The sequence below is a fragment of the Sipha flava genome, unplaced genomic scaffold, assembly GCF_003268045.1.
Source record: "Sipha flava isolate LNK unplaced genomic scaffold, YSA_version1 176_pilon_pilon, whole genome shotgun sequence".
Classification (NCBI taxonomy): Eukaryota; Metazoa; Arthropoda; class Insecta; order Hemiptera; family Aphididae; genus Sipha; species Sipha flava.
In genome coordinates, this window is record NW_020272062.1 from 697,281 (window position 1) to 713,989 (window position 16,709).

At 28.3% G+C, this 16,709-nt stretch overlaps 2 protein-coding genes and 1 long non-coding RNA gene across 4 annotated transcripts in view; 1 reads left to right on the plus strand and 2 right to left on the minus strand.

Annotated features, from left to right (window-relative positions):
* On the minus strand, positions 1–11,304 carry LOC112680281 (protein scabrous). The gene is made up of 8 exons (XM_025550319.1): positions 11,037–11,304; positions 7,982–8,315; positions 7,163–7,210; positions 6,559–6,990; positions 6,093–6,203; positions 4,341–4,437; positions 1,269–1,451; positions 1–593 (listed from the first exon to the last, which is right to left on the minus strand). Exons 1-8 carry the CDS (start codon positions 11,258–11,260, stop codon positions 172–174), a joined length of 1,851 nt encoding a protein of 616 aa, XP_025406104.1. The 5' UTR covers positions 11,261–11,304; the 3' UTR covers positions 1–171.
* The window catches only part of LOC112680282, a 26,300-nt gene continuing 19,657 nt past the window's right edge, over positions 10,067–16,709 (plus strand). The window contains exon 1 of the long non-coding RNA XR_003148290.1: positions 10,067–10,340. This is a non-coding gene — a long non-coding RNA (uncharacterized LOC112680282). The remainder of the gene's footprint in view (positions 10,341–16,709) is intronic.
* Positions 15,354–16,709, minus strand: part of LOC112680280 (LARGE xylosyl- and glucuronyltransferase 1-like) — an 11,997-nt gene continuing 10,641 nt past the window's right edge. For both annotated transcript variants that reach the window (XM_025550316.1, XM_025550317.1), the window contains 4 exons: positions 16,498–16,653; positions 16,256–16,435; positions 15,656–15,879; positions 15,354–15,497 (listed from right to left, as the gene is read on the minus strand). In XM_025550316.1, the coding sequence (XP_025406101.1) occupies positions 15,416–15,497; positions 15,656–15,879; positions 16,256–16,435; positions 16,498–16,653 (642 nt within the window). In that variant the 3' untranslated portion in view covers positions 15,354–15,415. The remainder of the gene's footprint in view (positions 15,498–15,655; positions 15,880–16,255; positions 16,436–16,497; positions 16,654–16,709) is intronic.

The following is a 16,709-nucleotide window of genomic DNA, read 5'->3' on the forward strand; positions in this document are numbered from 1 at the left end:
TATCTTATTGATTATATTAAAAAACTATTACCTAATCAGTTCAAAGTATGATAAACAAATAAAATTACGGACAATATAAGGGTTAAAGGACACTCAATATTGTCTCACTTGACTAGCACACACGGTTGTTCTTGGGCGCCCTTACGGGACGTAGCGTCTCTACTGCATTGATTATCCGCTGGCCGTTGCCGGTCGTCCGATTTTCATTTCGCTCTGGGCAATCGTCATCCACAGGTTGCGGCTATTATCGTACCATGTGAGTCCGTAGTTGTACTTGCCGTTCAAGTTGGCGTGCTGACATCGAGAGTACCACCATCCGCCCTCGTAGTTCGTCGCACAGTTGGCCCTGCTGGTGTCTTGGTCGTGGTCGGCTGTGCTAAACCGATGGCCGTTTTGGAAGGACAAAGCGTCGGTGGCGTTTCCCCGGTACCCAGATATGTCCAACTGGTAGCCATCGGTGGCGTCGGACACAGCGAAATGTGAATAGTCTGCTTGCCAATTGTTGCCGTATATGTCGGTCATCAGAATGCGCAGAGTAGACGCATTGCCCAGTGTCAACTGATGGATTGCTTCGTTGCCGAGCCAAAAATCACCTGCAATTATTAATCCATTATTAATAACAGCATTACCGTTTCGGTTTAATATGTACGCATATATACGCATATGACATAGAATACAATATGTTTTTACGATTGTTGAACGTTTGGTTAAAATATACCTAGATGGTAAAAAATAAAATGGATTTTCCCCTACAGTTTGTCTGGAATGATACAGGAACAGTCATTTTAGCATGACACAATGATCACATTGTTACATAGTTCGATAGCCGTACACGCTTGTTGAGAATATTGTAACAGCGTGTGTTTACACATTATGCTCGAGAATCAAAGTCAACTATCCTTGAACAAGTACCGTTATCGATTGTATTCTTTATTATTTAGTACGAAAAGGGTTAGAGCCTGGCTCTTTACTGTCTCACTGGTTCCTATTGAGCCACGGGGTGTCCCAACAAAATTATTCACAAATAAACGGTATCTAACAGTTTAATTATAGGCGCAACTTGGTAATTCGAAACAGTTAAGAGTTTGCTAATTTTTTTTGGGAAATACATTTCGTTTTATGAAAGTAACTAGATACATTCTAATACTCTTAATTGTCATTGAAATAACATTTTTAAAATATTTTCATTTTATAATTGTATTTTTCACTTTATCTTTATAATAATTTAGACAAAACTATAAAAATTAATTATTTTTCAATTAACTTACCGTTCAAGTTTCCGAATCCTTTAGCATATTCGTTCCAGTTGTGATTGAAATTCAGACGATCATTAGTCCTTTTCTGTATGGTAATCCAGGACATATTATCCGATAAATCACAATGAACGAGCAATGGGTTTTTTCCATCGGGCGCTATTAGATATATTCCCGAAGATTTCATTTCAGAACAATCTAAACAAAATTGATTTTAAATTAATTGAAAATAACTTCTAAACCATATGTGACTAGAATTAATGAATGAATAGGTATAATCTTTATATTACGTGTAATTCAGTGGCGGCTCGTAAGGTTCACATAAGGTGGTGCACAAAAAATGTATAAGATATCTATGTTAGATGGTAAAAAAATTAATTTTGCTTTAGGTAAATAGGTAAATACCAAAATAATATACCTACTTATCTTATCTAAATTACATTTTTTTTAAGCACTTTACCCCATTAAAATATATATAAATTATAAAAAATAACTAACTAGTTATTATTAATTTAATATGTATGAATATATTTTATACATATATTTATATTACATATATTTATATTATTTATTATACATATATATATATTTTACATATTTTGGTAATTATAATTTATTATTAGAGTAATACAATCACTACGAATTACAATTATTATTATATACGGGTCGGCTAGTTATTATATAAAATTAATCAGTTACATTTTTAAAATCTAAATCTATAAGTCTATCTTTTTTTTGTATAAACACTTTAATAACTTCTTCGTTAAAATTAGACATTTCAGCCAAATCATTTATACCATTTTGTACCCAATTATTATCACCAGATTTTCGAGAAAATAATATACAAGGAGAACAAAAAAGGCAATTTACTTTGGAACATCCGCATAACCATTCATGCTTTTTGTAAATTTCGTAATTAAAACTTCGTTTAAATTCTCTAGACTTAGGCCGTTTGCACACAGTCCGATAAAATCGGACGATATTATCGGTGATGGTGTCGGATACACCAATAATACGTTATTTTAAATCAATCGTTTACACACTAGTTCCGATCCGATAAAATATCTATTTTTAATTCACCGATATCGTTGTGCATGTCGGACAAACGACCAAAATCGGACGATACTTTATCGGTCCGGTTTTAATGATTACTAAAAATAAATGGTTCGTTTGCACACTCGTCGATATTATCGGAATAATGAAATAAAATGTAGTTTTAATTCCTCGCATGTATCTAATAGGAACTTTCAATATTTAAGTATTTTAAATTTTGAAAAATGAGTTACTTTCCCTACGACGTGCCAACTCTAATTGAATTAGTAGAATCAAGACCATGTCTTTGGGATAAAACAACAAATGAATATAAATACAGAAATCTTAAAAAAAAACAATGGGAAGAAGTGTACATGTTTTTTTTGCTAATAATTCACGTTTTTGTTTAATGTGTAATACCGCTAAGAGGGCAATTTTCTTTTTAGAATTCATTTTAAATTATTAAACACTAGAAATGGTAAGAAATGTCTGACAGATACAAGCCTAATAACCGTAATAATATGATTTTTATTCTTTTATCGGACCGATAATTTTGACTAATGTGCAAAATATATCCGATATTATTATCGTTACCGATTTTATCGTCCGATATTATCGGACTGTGTGCAAACAGCCTTAGACTTTGTTGTTTGAGAGATAATTAAATTAGGTGTTGGCCTACCTTCATTTTTTATTTCGATTTTTTTTTCCGGGGATAAAGTTGAAAAGCTGATATTTAATAAATATTCAACAGTAACCATAATGTTTGATAGGTTACAAACAAAAAAATTAAAACAATCTGTTTTTGTATTATACAATAATTATAGACTATAGTATTTATTTATAGTTGATTTGATGGCACACTGGCGGCAGTTGATGGACAATGTACAATGATGCGTTATCGTTTCGACGAATGACGCGATATCGCGATAACGCGACACAATAAAATAGGTTCGGTGCACAGATTAAATGTGCTCCGAATTGCCATGTATTACTAACCGACGTGTCGAGGCAGATAGCTAATTTTACACGGCTGCCCAGAGCACAAATTATTTGTGCTCCGTGATATTATTTAATCGTTTATAGACACATTTCTTAACATAAAAGTTACAAAAACTTTTTTTATTAATATATATTTTATATAAATTACAGACCATTTGAATAATAATCAATTACATTTTACTATAGAAATCTAATAATTTTTTATATAATTTGTTTGGGTGGTTCACGTGCTCCTGTGCACCATACCACGAGCCGCCACTGGTGTAATTACAAAAATAAACAAATCATATAGATTATGGGTATGTAGGTATTATTATTCATGTTTTTGTTTATAATATATAAATTAATAAAATAAATTATTTGTTTCAAATCATAAATGGATTGTATGGTCGCTGTATATAGAAATATTGACCAATCAGATAAAATTTATAATTTTTGTTAAAACTTACTCCATATAATACCTATCTAGTAATTAGCATTACGTGTTCTTATTTTACTTGAAACCAACATAATATCTTTATACATATACAATGAACATACACGGCAAACGGAAACAATGCAATACTATAACCGGATGAATATGAATAAAAAAACCACCTGCAGCAGTCATCATATACGATATGGTTAACCGATCAAAATAATTAACAGGCAAATACTTATACAGGGTAACAGCAACCCTCGGTTACGTTTCAAGAGTTTTTCAACGGACTTTTTCAATTTCAGTTGTAGTTAATTTCAATATTATGTATGTGTCTACTGAAGTACTGACTACTGTCTAGTGTCTATCATATTAAATTCTTTTATCTAGTTAATTTTGATTTGATGAGTATTATTTATGTATCATTTCTATAAGAACTCATACAACTTTAACAGCGAGAAAAATAAAAAAAGAAGAAGAAAACGAATTACATACATAATCTTTTTACTAGCACTCGTAATTGAATAAAACGGTTTAATATAAATTTAAGAGAAAATAGTTATACTTATTTAAGCGCTAATATCCGATATTTATAATTATATTTTCACTGACAAATATGGGATATTCTCACATACCTTTAGGAAGTCCGTCAACAATTCTTTTGAATGAATTTTGCAATGTGGCCAATTCGTCGATTACATATGTACATTCCGTGCAATTTTCTCTCATTATCTAAAAAATAAAACAATGGTTTTATTAAATTGAAAATCGATTTGATAAAATATATTTTTTTTAAATACTAAACTATGTTAACTAACTATACAAGCTGAAATTTTAGTAACTCTATGAAATAGAAAGCAAGTTAATATGCAATATGCCTATTATACATCCATATGGTTTGTAAAAAACATTTAACTGAGTCGATCTAATTTGTATTTTTTTTTGATATAAAAAAATAATATTGATAAATAATAATTGTAATAATGGTAAAAATACACTTATTAGTTTATAATTGTAACAACTAAAAAATAAAAATTAGGAGAATACTCTCTAATGTAAAAAAAAACACCTGCAGATCGTATATTAAATTGCTTTTAAACTTCATAAAAGGTCTATATTAATAATAAAAAGGATCAACTCTTTATATTTACATATTTAGTTGCGACATTAAAAAATATTTGGTGAACTTTAAGACGATGAGTATTATGTTACAAACATACATAAAATATTTATATGATATGCGTTTACGTAAAATTATATGTATTTTGTGCAATAAATTAAAAAATAGTTTTCAACACGCATTTAAACCGTTATAATATTTAGATATGTAAACAGGTTTTTTTTTTGATTTCTCGAAACAATTAAAAATATGCAAGTTTTTGCGGCGGACATTCGCTTGAGTAACTTCCGTTTTATTGAATTTTCGAGTTAATATTGTTCGTTGTTTTTTTTTTTTTTCGTACAGTCGTACTTATTTATATTATTATAATGTGCAATTTTTTTTACATTTTATTGCGGCCGCATACGTGCATATTATAAAAAAACCTAATATAATATACGTATAAAAGGTATAACCCATACACGACGAAACATATATTTTAATATACATGAGTGAATAATGAGTGAGAGCAGCAGGTCCGTCCCGCCGCCCGACATACGGAATAGGGCAGGTGTGACTAGCACCTGACGGCTGCCGTGCCGCCGACTGTGACCTCGTGCTCATGGGACGAAATGAATAAAAAAAATTAAAAACACAAACCACCTGCCGCCTCTGGGTAGCATGTGTGTTGAGTCGGGGGAGGGGTATATACATTTTTTTCTAACTTAATATAGCCGATAGGTCTGTCCAGCCGTATGCTTGGACCCGTTTTTTATTGACCACGGTGAATTACAAGCATAGGCACGTGTAATGCAGATACATTATAATGAACCTAATGGAAATCAATACTCTCGATGATTGCGAATAAGATACCGAAATCTATTTTAAAATAATTAAAACACCATGTGTAGAAGAATGAACTTGTGTATATATATATATATATATAGTGGTGTATTTAGGGGAGGATTCCCGGGTCTATAACTCCATTCTAGAAGAAAAAAATGTTAAAAAGTCATAAATGACTTGTTACTGAGGTACAGAAAAAGAAAACATTAATTTATATCATGTGGTTGTAAATAACTCTTCATTTGTATTTATAATAATAATAGAATAATATATTATTAATTCATATCTTGTATGTATTTTTATAATATTATAAATTCACTTATTTGTTAGAAAAATTGTACCCCCCCCCCCAGAAAAAAATTTGAAAATATGTCACTGTGTATATACGAGTATATATGTAAATACATTTCAAACAAATCTTAAACTGAATTCATATACTTACATGGGACATGACAATGGTTTTGCCGACTTGTTTTTCGTCATACTTAGCAATTTTTCTTTGAATAGCCGACATACCTTCGCCAAGCGCTTTGGTCGTCAATATTTGGTTGTTCTGAAAACATTAATTAGATTTGAGACTTTAATTCATTAAGTTAAATCAAAAAAATCGTTGGAAAGTATGATACACGTATATCGAGGAGATGTATTGTTACTCACTGGAAGCAATACATATAAAAGCAGAAAAGTCGGGGTAAGATTGCAATTATAGTTATGATTTGGAGGAATGAGTTGAAAGTAAAAGTCAAGGATTACGCTCAAGGAGCAAGGTTGCTAAAGACAACGAGGATAGGTATAGGCGAAGAGAAAGTACTGCGCATTGTCTAGAAAAACTAGAAAATATGAGGCAATTTTTAAAAAATATAGTTATTATATAATATAAAATTTTGTACATATTATGCACCAGGTACCTGGTCTTCCTTGATGATGGCCATCGATGCGTTCATCCGGGTCACGGCAAACTCAATTTTTGACATTTCCTTACGCATTTCCGGCAGGCATGCGTCCACCCGGTCGTCGAGGCTTTCCACGTTTTCCAGCAACTCTAGCAGCGACCCGTGCAAACGGTCCTGCGTGGAATCCTGTCGCGTCGCGTTGAATGCTAATGCCTCTTTGGTCGCGTTCAGATCAGCCTCCAGCCGGGACAGACGGTTCTCCTGTTTCACTGCCATACTTTCCCGGTACATTATGCTTTTCATGCGCTTCTCCAGTCGCACCATCCGGTGCGTCAAAGTCTTGCGAAACGACTCCAGCTGTTCCAGTTCCTGCGTCTCTCGGTCTGTTACAAAGGTAGTGATTACGTTTGTCTTAAGCTGATTGTCATCGCTCTTAAACGCCACTTGCTAACGAAAATATAACAAATACCGATATTATTGTATATACATTGCACATGTCAACTGAACACGTTCATGTGTGTATTTTATATTTATTTTCTTCATAATAAAAATAATAATAAATAATAATAATATAATTATTATTTTTCATAATAATTTTGTTCCAAATCGCAGTACTTACTTTATAAACGCTGTTGTATGCCGATTGTACGTCGTTTTCGTTGTTTTTCTAAAAAAAGAAAACAAATTAAAAACACGACTTTAATAGGGTTTTGTATACGTATGTTATTGCTATTATTATTAGGCATACGTGTAGTATACCTTATAGCAGTAAATACCAAACGCGTACGTGTGCTATAGTTAATAAACACCTTTCGATCTTTTCGATTAAAATCTCCGAAAACGCCATTTGGTCAATGCAAGCGCATGCAATATCTAAAGGTAGACGAACACCCGCGTACAAGCCATATGGTCTAAAGTAATTATTATTACAGCCTAAAGATAAAATTGGTCCTTGCGGTTGGTTTATAATCTTTTATAAAATATACCTTAATGTGACGCGAATTTTGAAATTATGATTGCTAACAATAGTTTACATTAATGGATGTGAGTGTATTTCACAAATGGCGCACATTATTTGAGAATTATATCTTAGGCTGGCATTCTTATAATATATATACATGTGTTAAAAATGTATATCTAACACTAAACTTGAATTTGATAAAAAATAAAAAAAATATAGTTTAAAATAGTTAATTTAGTTATAAATGTTTATTCTACATTCAATAGTCATTATTCTAGTTCAAATTGTATTAATTAAATAACATCGTTAACACTATAAAGGCATTGCAAGTTTATTTAAATAAACAATTTAAAGGTATTTCTTTTCACTTGGTAAGATTTTCAATTATAATATATATTACAATTGTATTGTTTTATAATAAATGTAATAACGTGTATCAGCAAATGATATAATGTTAAAAAAGTAATATGTACTTACTTTATCGATTGCATTTTGATGTTTAACAATGGTATCAATTTTTTTTTTTAACTCGGAATGTTTGGTCACCATATCTTTGACATTCTTCCTAACTGATAACAATTCTCCTTGCATTGTTTGCAAGTCTTTTCGATCAGAATCTAAATCCTTCTTCAAAGCTTGGAGATCGTTTTGTATAGCTACAGTTTTATGTATTTGTGCTGTTTCGTTAATTGCTGACCACACTGCTTGCATTTCCGATCTTAAGCTTCCGATCACCTCTTTTAACCATCCAACAGCTACTTTATCGCGGAACCCATCATTGCCAGAATGCGTCATCTTTAATTGCTCATCCCTAACAAGAATTATAGGTACTTAGTATTATAAAAATAATCACTGTAATTAATGTTAATTTTAAATTTAGTATAACTACTTAAAGTCCTATTTTAATAAGGCTTTCTTTATACAAATGTACAATAGTCATGTTACCCAAATTTTTAAAATAATTTTTGAGTAATTATATAGAAAAAAAGCCTATGAATATATTACATTTGTTCATACAATTGAGTATAATATTACTATGCATTTTAATTTTTACTGAGCATAACCCTAAAACGAATGTTTTCCTTAACACAACTTGTTCAACAATTAAAAATAAACACGCAAATATGTGAACATCCGGATGTGATGTATAATTTAGTTCCTTACTTAATCTTTAATTTAATGTAAATATTTAAAGTCTTATGTTTAACTACTTTAAAAAACAATTGTTGAAACTAAAAAGAAACAAATCTTATAGTAATCAGGGAAATTTTGTAAATACTATTTATATATATATATATATATTTTATATATCTATTAAACATTTTTAAATAATTAATTATTATATATATAAGTATATTTCGCAAGATGTTTTAATAGTGTAGTCTATATTTAATTTTTATGAATTTCAAACAGAATCTTAATAATAATATTATTTTATATTATATTAATTTAATACATAGCACAATATTAATAGAATAGTATACAGTGTGATCACAATTCAAGGTAACACTAAATATTTCAGGTAGATATTGTTGTATTGAATTGATACATTATATATTCACCATAAATAATTACCTAAATACTAAATATACAATTAATTTTAACTAAATTAATAGAATAATATATTTGATTAACACTTTTGTATATAATAAAATCATACTTAATTAAAATCAAATTATATTAGTGTATAACTATGGATGTAATTTGGACAATTTTTTTTATCAAACTTTATTTTATGTTGATTTACCGTATACTTAAATACTAAATATACTTAATCTGCATCATAATGTATTGTGATGAAAAATGCAGTGTATTTTTTAACTAGTTAACTAGGCGGCACAAATGTCGCCCAGTGATTATACTCTGTCAACAGTATTTTAAAAGATTGGGCGAAATAATGCGAAACAAACGTGTAATACTATAATCGTACTATGGTATTATACATTAAATATTTTGAGAAAAACATTTTTTTGTCGCCCAGCGAAAATTCCTTATAAAATGCACTGGGCAAGTGCTATCGAACACGTACAATTTGATTAATCCATTCATTTTTTTTTTATAGTTAATAGTTCAAAAAATTATATATATTCATTGATAAAATAATTCTTACAAATCTAAAGTGTTTTTTTCTATGATATTTTTCTAATTGAATTATAAAATATCAAAGGGGTACTACCTTGTTAAATTATTATAGGGAGGCAGTTAGCCCCTCTCCTCTCCAGTTTACGCTTATGTTAATAATAAATTATACAATACCAAATGAATATGAGATTACCTAGATTATAATAACCTAATAATTTAATTCCAAATATGAAATAATTATACAATGGATTAAATAAATATAGACTATATTTATTGAATACGTTATAAACTTAAATGTAAGAAAAAATTAATCAGTCTTAGAATTTTTTATCTAAATTACATATAACTTAAAATAAAGAAAACTTTATTATTATATTAGATATTTATATTTACCTATCATTTACCTTATCATTTTATATTATACTTTTTTGAATAATTTTCAATAAATTTTATTTATAACTTTTATGCACATCACTTTTTAAAATGATATATAAGCTATAATAAGATTTAAGACTAATATTGTAATACACCGTAAATAACTATCATTGTGTTTGCCAGTTAGTTGTTTCTAAAAATACTGATACTCCAGGCACGTGGAGTACTTTGACGGTTTCGTTGAGCATTTTGCTCCTAGCTTCATCATAACTCGTATTTAATCGGAACAATCAAGATCACTCACTGTTCACTTCAATTATTTAATAACAATCATTGACATCAACGACTGTGCTTACAACCATGTTTTTAAACATTACAGGTATTAGTTATTTTTAATTTATTAGTAATTATTACTTTTACAATGTCTTTATTTGCTGGGATTAAAATTATTATTTTTTTAATCTTGGTAACTTTTAGATAATAAATAAAATTCAAATTAATTGGGATAAATGTAAGTTGATTTATCAATTTTAACATTATATGTGTATTTGCTATTAAATTCGATTTGAGTTTTATAATTGATAATAATATTATAACAATAACTATCAATATTAATAAAAATAACCGGGAACATAAAGCAATTTATTGTTAATGATTATCCATTATAACATGATCTAATAATTGAATAAGGCTTAATTAATTGATTGAATATCCTAAATAAAAATTGTTTTCAACTTTTAGGACAAATAAAAAATAGATTAGGTAAGATAAATATTATAAAGTATATTTGATACCAAAACTTAATACTATCGATAATTTATATGTATTTCTTAATTTTATATTTAACATTACTTCGAATATGACTGTCAGTTAATTAATGTATTTTTAAAAGGACGGATAGCTTAAGATTAAACGAATAAATAACTAAATTTAGAATTTAAGTATCATGATTTTCATTTATTTTAATTTTGGTGTTTAATTATTGACTTAATATTCTTATTTATATTTTATTATTTAAGAATCTAACCTATGAATTGAATGGATGTTTTGTTGAAAATATATTTAAATATTTTACCTGAGTAATTGAATTTCTTCTTTCAACGCGTCTAAGTCAGTGCTTCCTTTAAGAGATTCGTAAAGCGATTTTTCCAACTGCTGGTAGTCTTGTTGTCTCTTTTCTATTAGCAAATTTAATTGAGTTTTTATGTTTCTTAAATCATCTTGATTGAGGTTCGTTTGGGCCCCAGCGGCACCCATGAACGTACATATGGACACAAATATCGGCAACAGAAACATCATTGTCCTATTACTTGAACACTTCAATTCAAACTGAGAACACTAACGAGTGCGTTAAAATTCGTCCCTGTATACATGGCTGTACGCCGGGCCAAGAGCAGATGGTACGAGTCTTGTGATCAGGTTGCGCATGCGTAAAGCGAATCTGGTTTTTTTTACACCAACATATTTTTCATTACATTGCACAAACACGAACGCTGTAAAAATGAGATTAACGTAATGAAAAAAAATTAAAAGAATTGTTATTAAAGTGGATATTTATTCGGAAATTATTACAGCGTTTAATCAATAAAAATAAAATCCAGTTGTGCAGGTGTTTAATAAGCTTAGGCACGTGGATGTGGATGTGGATCTATTGATTCTCTGAATTAAGTATAATGAACGCAGTGGCGGCGACGCACTTCCTAATTATGTATCATCGGATACTGCGGAATCAAATACTATTTTTTACTAGCAACTCACGATCGTGTTTGAATTAAATAATTGCTACTTATATTTTATAGTAGAAACCACTAGGCTATGTATTAACGAGTATTGATGAGTTCGGTTGATGGATTGATATAAATATGTATTTATGTAGTTCTTTGTTCTGTTATAACTCGTTTGAAAATTATTATGTATTTATTATTTCATATAGTTGATTAGAAATACTAGTAAAAATTATAATAGGCATTTATATTTGTATTATTATTGTAACAATATACAGCACCGGATTGAAAGTAGATCGAGCATTCATCAACTCAGCCTATTTTCATCGGCTCAAAAAACCGTCAAACATTTTTTTCTTAGTTATAATTAAATTACGAATCAATTAATTATAATAAAATTAATGCATGTATAATTTGACTCGTTAAATATTACATTTTATTTAAATGTGAATTTGTGTTACAATTTTCTTTCATGGTTAAAAAACGCGAAGCATAATTTGTTCACATGTTCTAGTTCTTAAGAATTAAACACACACACACACACACACACACACATATATATATAAATATATTCTTATTGTATTCAACCCTATGGTTGGTTTCGCAGTCAGACATGCGCTTTCCACTCAACTATATATATTCTAAACCATTATTTTTAATGAGTTATAAAATATTTAACACAGTTTTATTTACTTGACATGTATAAGTTAGTACTGAAATGTTTTTAAACACATACCAATGTACCATGTAAATATAAATTGGTTCATATTTTATAAACGCAAAGAACCTACATTTTAGGTGAGCTTAAGCCCGCTCTATTAATTTTTTCATAATTCCATATAAATAATTTTATACTTAATTTGAACTGTTTGGCAGTAATTTGGGGATCTAAGCCCTCAACCTTCCTTATTTGCGCCAATGCATATTGTTATTACGATCAACTGAGTAAATTATTTAGATTTCAAAAATATTAATATTAGTAAACATTGAAATATCGAAACATCTTTGTTAATTATGTCAAATTAATAAAATAAAAAAAAGATTCATGATTTTCGTATTCAAATATAATTTTTTTTTTTTTTGTCTATATTATGTTTTATTCAATCTGTTTCAGAGAGAACAAAAATAATAATTTATGATATAGAATAAGCTAAAATAAAAATAAAATAACAGATTAGACAGATTATAGAGGCCTCCCATTGGAGGTACTACAAATATAATTTTAAAATGAAATAAATCATTAGGATTAATTTATAAAGACTATATTTTCATGGGTTAATTTTCTTATGTATTTTAAAATACTGTTATTTTTTATATTACTCTAAATATTATATAAACAGATTTTATGAAATATAATTTCTAGTAATTTTTGTTGCATTTCGCTTTTACTAACGTCTTAATATGTTATAGATGTTGAATTATTTATTATATGAACATACCTATCATATAATAATAATGTTTACAGTGGCGTATTTACGGGGGGGGGGGGGGTCCAGGGGTACTGAACCCCACCAGAACCTCTCCAAAAAATAAAAAATTAACAACAATTTTTACATATTTGCAGAATTGGCTATGTTAAACATTCACAGGGAATTTGAAATTACTGTTGATGAAGTGATAGAGGAGTTAGCCAAAAAAATCGAGACAACTGGAATTTATTTTATAACAATACTTTATAATATATAATGCTAAATACAATATATAGGTACATATATATAATATTACATAAGACTTTACGATTATTACATTATATATTTAGTTCAACTTCCTCCAAAAACTGCATAAGGACGTAACTATAATATAATATATATAATATATAGTTTATATTAATTATGTATAAACTGTGGACCCCCCAGAAAAAATTGAAAATACGCCACTGAATGTTTATGTTTAACAATGCGTGTAAAACTGTTCATTCAAGATCTGCATACATTATTTGTTTCGTGATCTCCGATAATACTTAAATTGTCAACGCTTCAGATATGAGTTGCAAATTTACCTTAACCAATTTACTATGAAAAGTTAAAGTTAGTTTTTTGTCGGTAAGCATATTATAATACAATAAAATATTATTCAATATAATTCTTAGTCATATTAATTTGAATACGTTATTATTCAGTCGTATGCACAAATCGAAAATCATATTTATGATTTATGAACAACGTATCTATCAGTCTACATATTGAAATCACCAATGTTTAAACTACGTAATAATATTTTAGACGACTAATTTTATATTTTTTCTCAGTACATATTTAGATAATAAAATAGAAATAATTACTAATGAATACAATTTACGATTACACACAATTGCAGAAGCTGCATGTACTCCAATTGAAGCGATTAGTAAAATGGGACGAAATATATATTAGTACAGAATATTATGCATTTTGTTACTGTTTTGATACTCACATGATTGTATATGAAGATTGATTGGTACATCATAAATCTACATATTAAATTAGTTATCAATTAGAAAAAAAAAAATCTACTAGTCATAATAAATGTAGAACAACATGGAAACGAAACTGGATTATTACCACGAAACTTCTCCTTTTTATTTTTTGGAACTGTCAACATTTTTACTCTATTCTAATTTTATAAAAATCTTTAAGTTATTTCTCCGATTACATATTGGATTTATTAATAAGTATTATTTTTGTACCATGACATCCACTTGTTACGTAATCATGTGTTCAATTATTATATTATTCATGATAGAGTAATGAATATCATATTTTCGTTTCAATATAGTTAATGGTCACTTTGATTAGCAATCGTGCCACGTTTAATGATTTCGTAAATCCAGTAATAATTATTATTCATTAATAATTTATTATTGATTATAGATAATTAACAAAAATAAAATATCACTAAATTTTGTTCAGTTCGAAAAAACTTCTCTCATTGAGATATATGTTTACAATTATATTTTGTGTATCATTCTATAGACATTATTTCACAAATCAATTTAAATGGGTAAAAGTCCTCATACTATATATTATATTTAATATTTACTATTATATAATATTAATATTATACATGTGTATAATTGATGAATCAAAATTTATATTTTGTTTTTTATCAAATGTGAAGTGATGATGAATGAAGATATGCAGTGAGAGTGAGTGGTTAACCATTATTTAAACCTCATTGTAGAGTAAATTATATTAAAATTCAAATTTAGTAAAATTACATACGGAATATTCTCGAGTTTCAAAGTGGGTCTTAAATAAGATAAAGCGATTGCAAGCTGCTGATATTTTTGAAATTATAGGTAAACGCGGTATGCAGCTGCTTGGCTCGTGCCAGATGTATTGTACAGCTGGGATATCCCGAAAACGAAAACAACTGTCCGCTTAGATGTAACACACCTGCTAACAAGAGACCATATCATAGACTCTTAGCAGGACATATGTCCTGAAACGAAAAGTTAACTACCTAAGAAATAAAAATTCTCTTTGTAGTAAAAACACATAATTTATTTTGATCCAAATAAAGTGCATACAGCTACAAAATGTATACATTATAATAAAAATTAAAACAGGAACATTTTACACAACGATAAAATACAATATAAAAATGTTATAAATGAATAAATAATTATTGAGCTATATATCAACATAAATCTAATTAAAAAAAAAAAATCAATGATCATGTAAATTAAAACAAATAATTATGGAATTTAAAATACATAACAAAAAAATATTTAGCTTAAAAATTATTTTAATTAACCCTCTGTGTGATTTAGTTGCTTAGAATATCTAATACGTAAGTCTTCTATGAACTCGTTTTTTAGTATTTTCAAACATCTGTAACAGTAAAATATTTTTAAGTTGAAGATCAGTTTTTAGACTAATTTTAACAGTAGATAAACTAGACTAACTAAAGAAGACATTTTTTAAATATACCTAATTAATTTATGGTTTTAATATAATTTGATTTATTTTATAAGAAATTAAGAACTAACCTTCTGTATTGAGACGATCCACGAAATTTAGCAATGTCAAAACTCGGCGCGTGAGGCATATGAATTATAAATGCATTTGGAAGTACAATAAACGTATATCCTCTAGCCTCAAGTTCCATGATATGTGACACTTTGTTCCATCCAAAACCAACAAATCTAGTATCATATTTTGGAACATCTCTGCGTACTACTACGTAAGGTTCATAATCTGGTTCCCACGACACCTACAAATTACCATATTTATTATGAGTTATACACATTTTACAGTACGTTAAGTATTATTTTAATAATTTCTTTCATAAATTTAAAACAAATTATATACAACTATTACTTGTTTCCTTTGTAAAAAGTATGACTTTTAAAATCATACTTATTTAAAATTGAATATTTAGAAATACTTTTTATAATATGTATAAAAGAAATATAATTAAAAAATAATTGAATCGATATCAAGTAACCATCAATGATATATTAAACAGTCGAAATAAAATGTTATAGTTTTAATTTTAAAATTAATTATTAAATAAAATACTAATGATATATTTGATTCAAGTTAATAACATAATATAATATACAAGTATAATTTTAATTGTCTATAACCTTATAAGGAACAGTAGATCCTTTCCATTTTGCGTAATTTGTAGCAGCATGTCCTTTTGGCCACACATGATACCTAAACGAAAATAAAGCTCCATCATCTAACATTCTCAATATATCAGCTTTTGTTTGCGGAAATGCAGTTCGATATCTTTGGGTTTCAAAGGCAGGCACAACTAGCGCCTAAAAATGAAAATATAATTTTATCAATCATGAGCTTGTATTAGATCTCATTATAAAATTACCTTATCGGAAGACTTAATATTCATTATAAAAATATATTTTTTCAAATACGAGTACAGACCACTCATCGGCAAAAAATCTATGTCGGATAAGAACACATAGGGTGTTACAACATTTTCTAAAGCTACATTCCGCAGTAAATTTATGGGGTAAAAATCCTGTATAAAATACACACAAATATTATAATCACGATTTTCAGAAATTATCCATAATT

What these genes read in the sequence shown, in the direction of transcription:
- LOC112680281 (XM_025550319.1), bottom strand. Translation starts at nt 11,260, where the DNA reads ATGATGTTTCTGTTGCCGATATTTGTGTCCATATGTACGTTCATGGGT. An exon ending in CATACAACAGCGTTTATAAA is followed by an intron (nt 6,991 to 7,162) that starts GTAAGTACTGCG and finishes TATTTTCGTTAG; the next exon opens with CAAGTGGCGTTTAAGAGCGA. An exon ending in AAACCATTGTCATGTCCCAT is followed by an intron (nt 4,438 to 6,092) that starts GTAAGTATATGA and finishes TTTATTTTTTAG; the next exon opens with ATAATGAGAGAAAATTGCAC.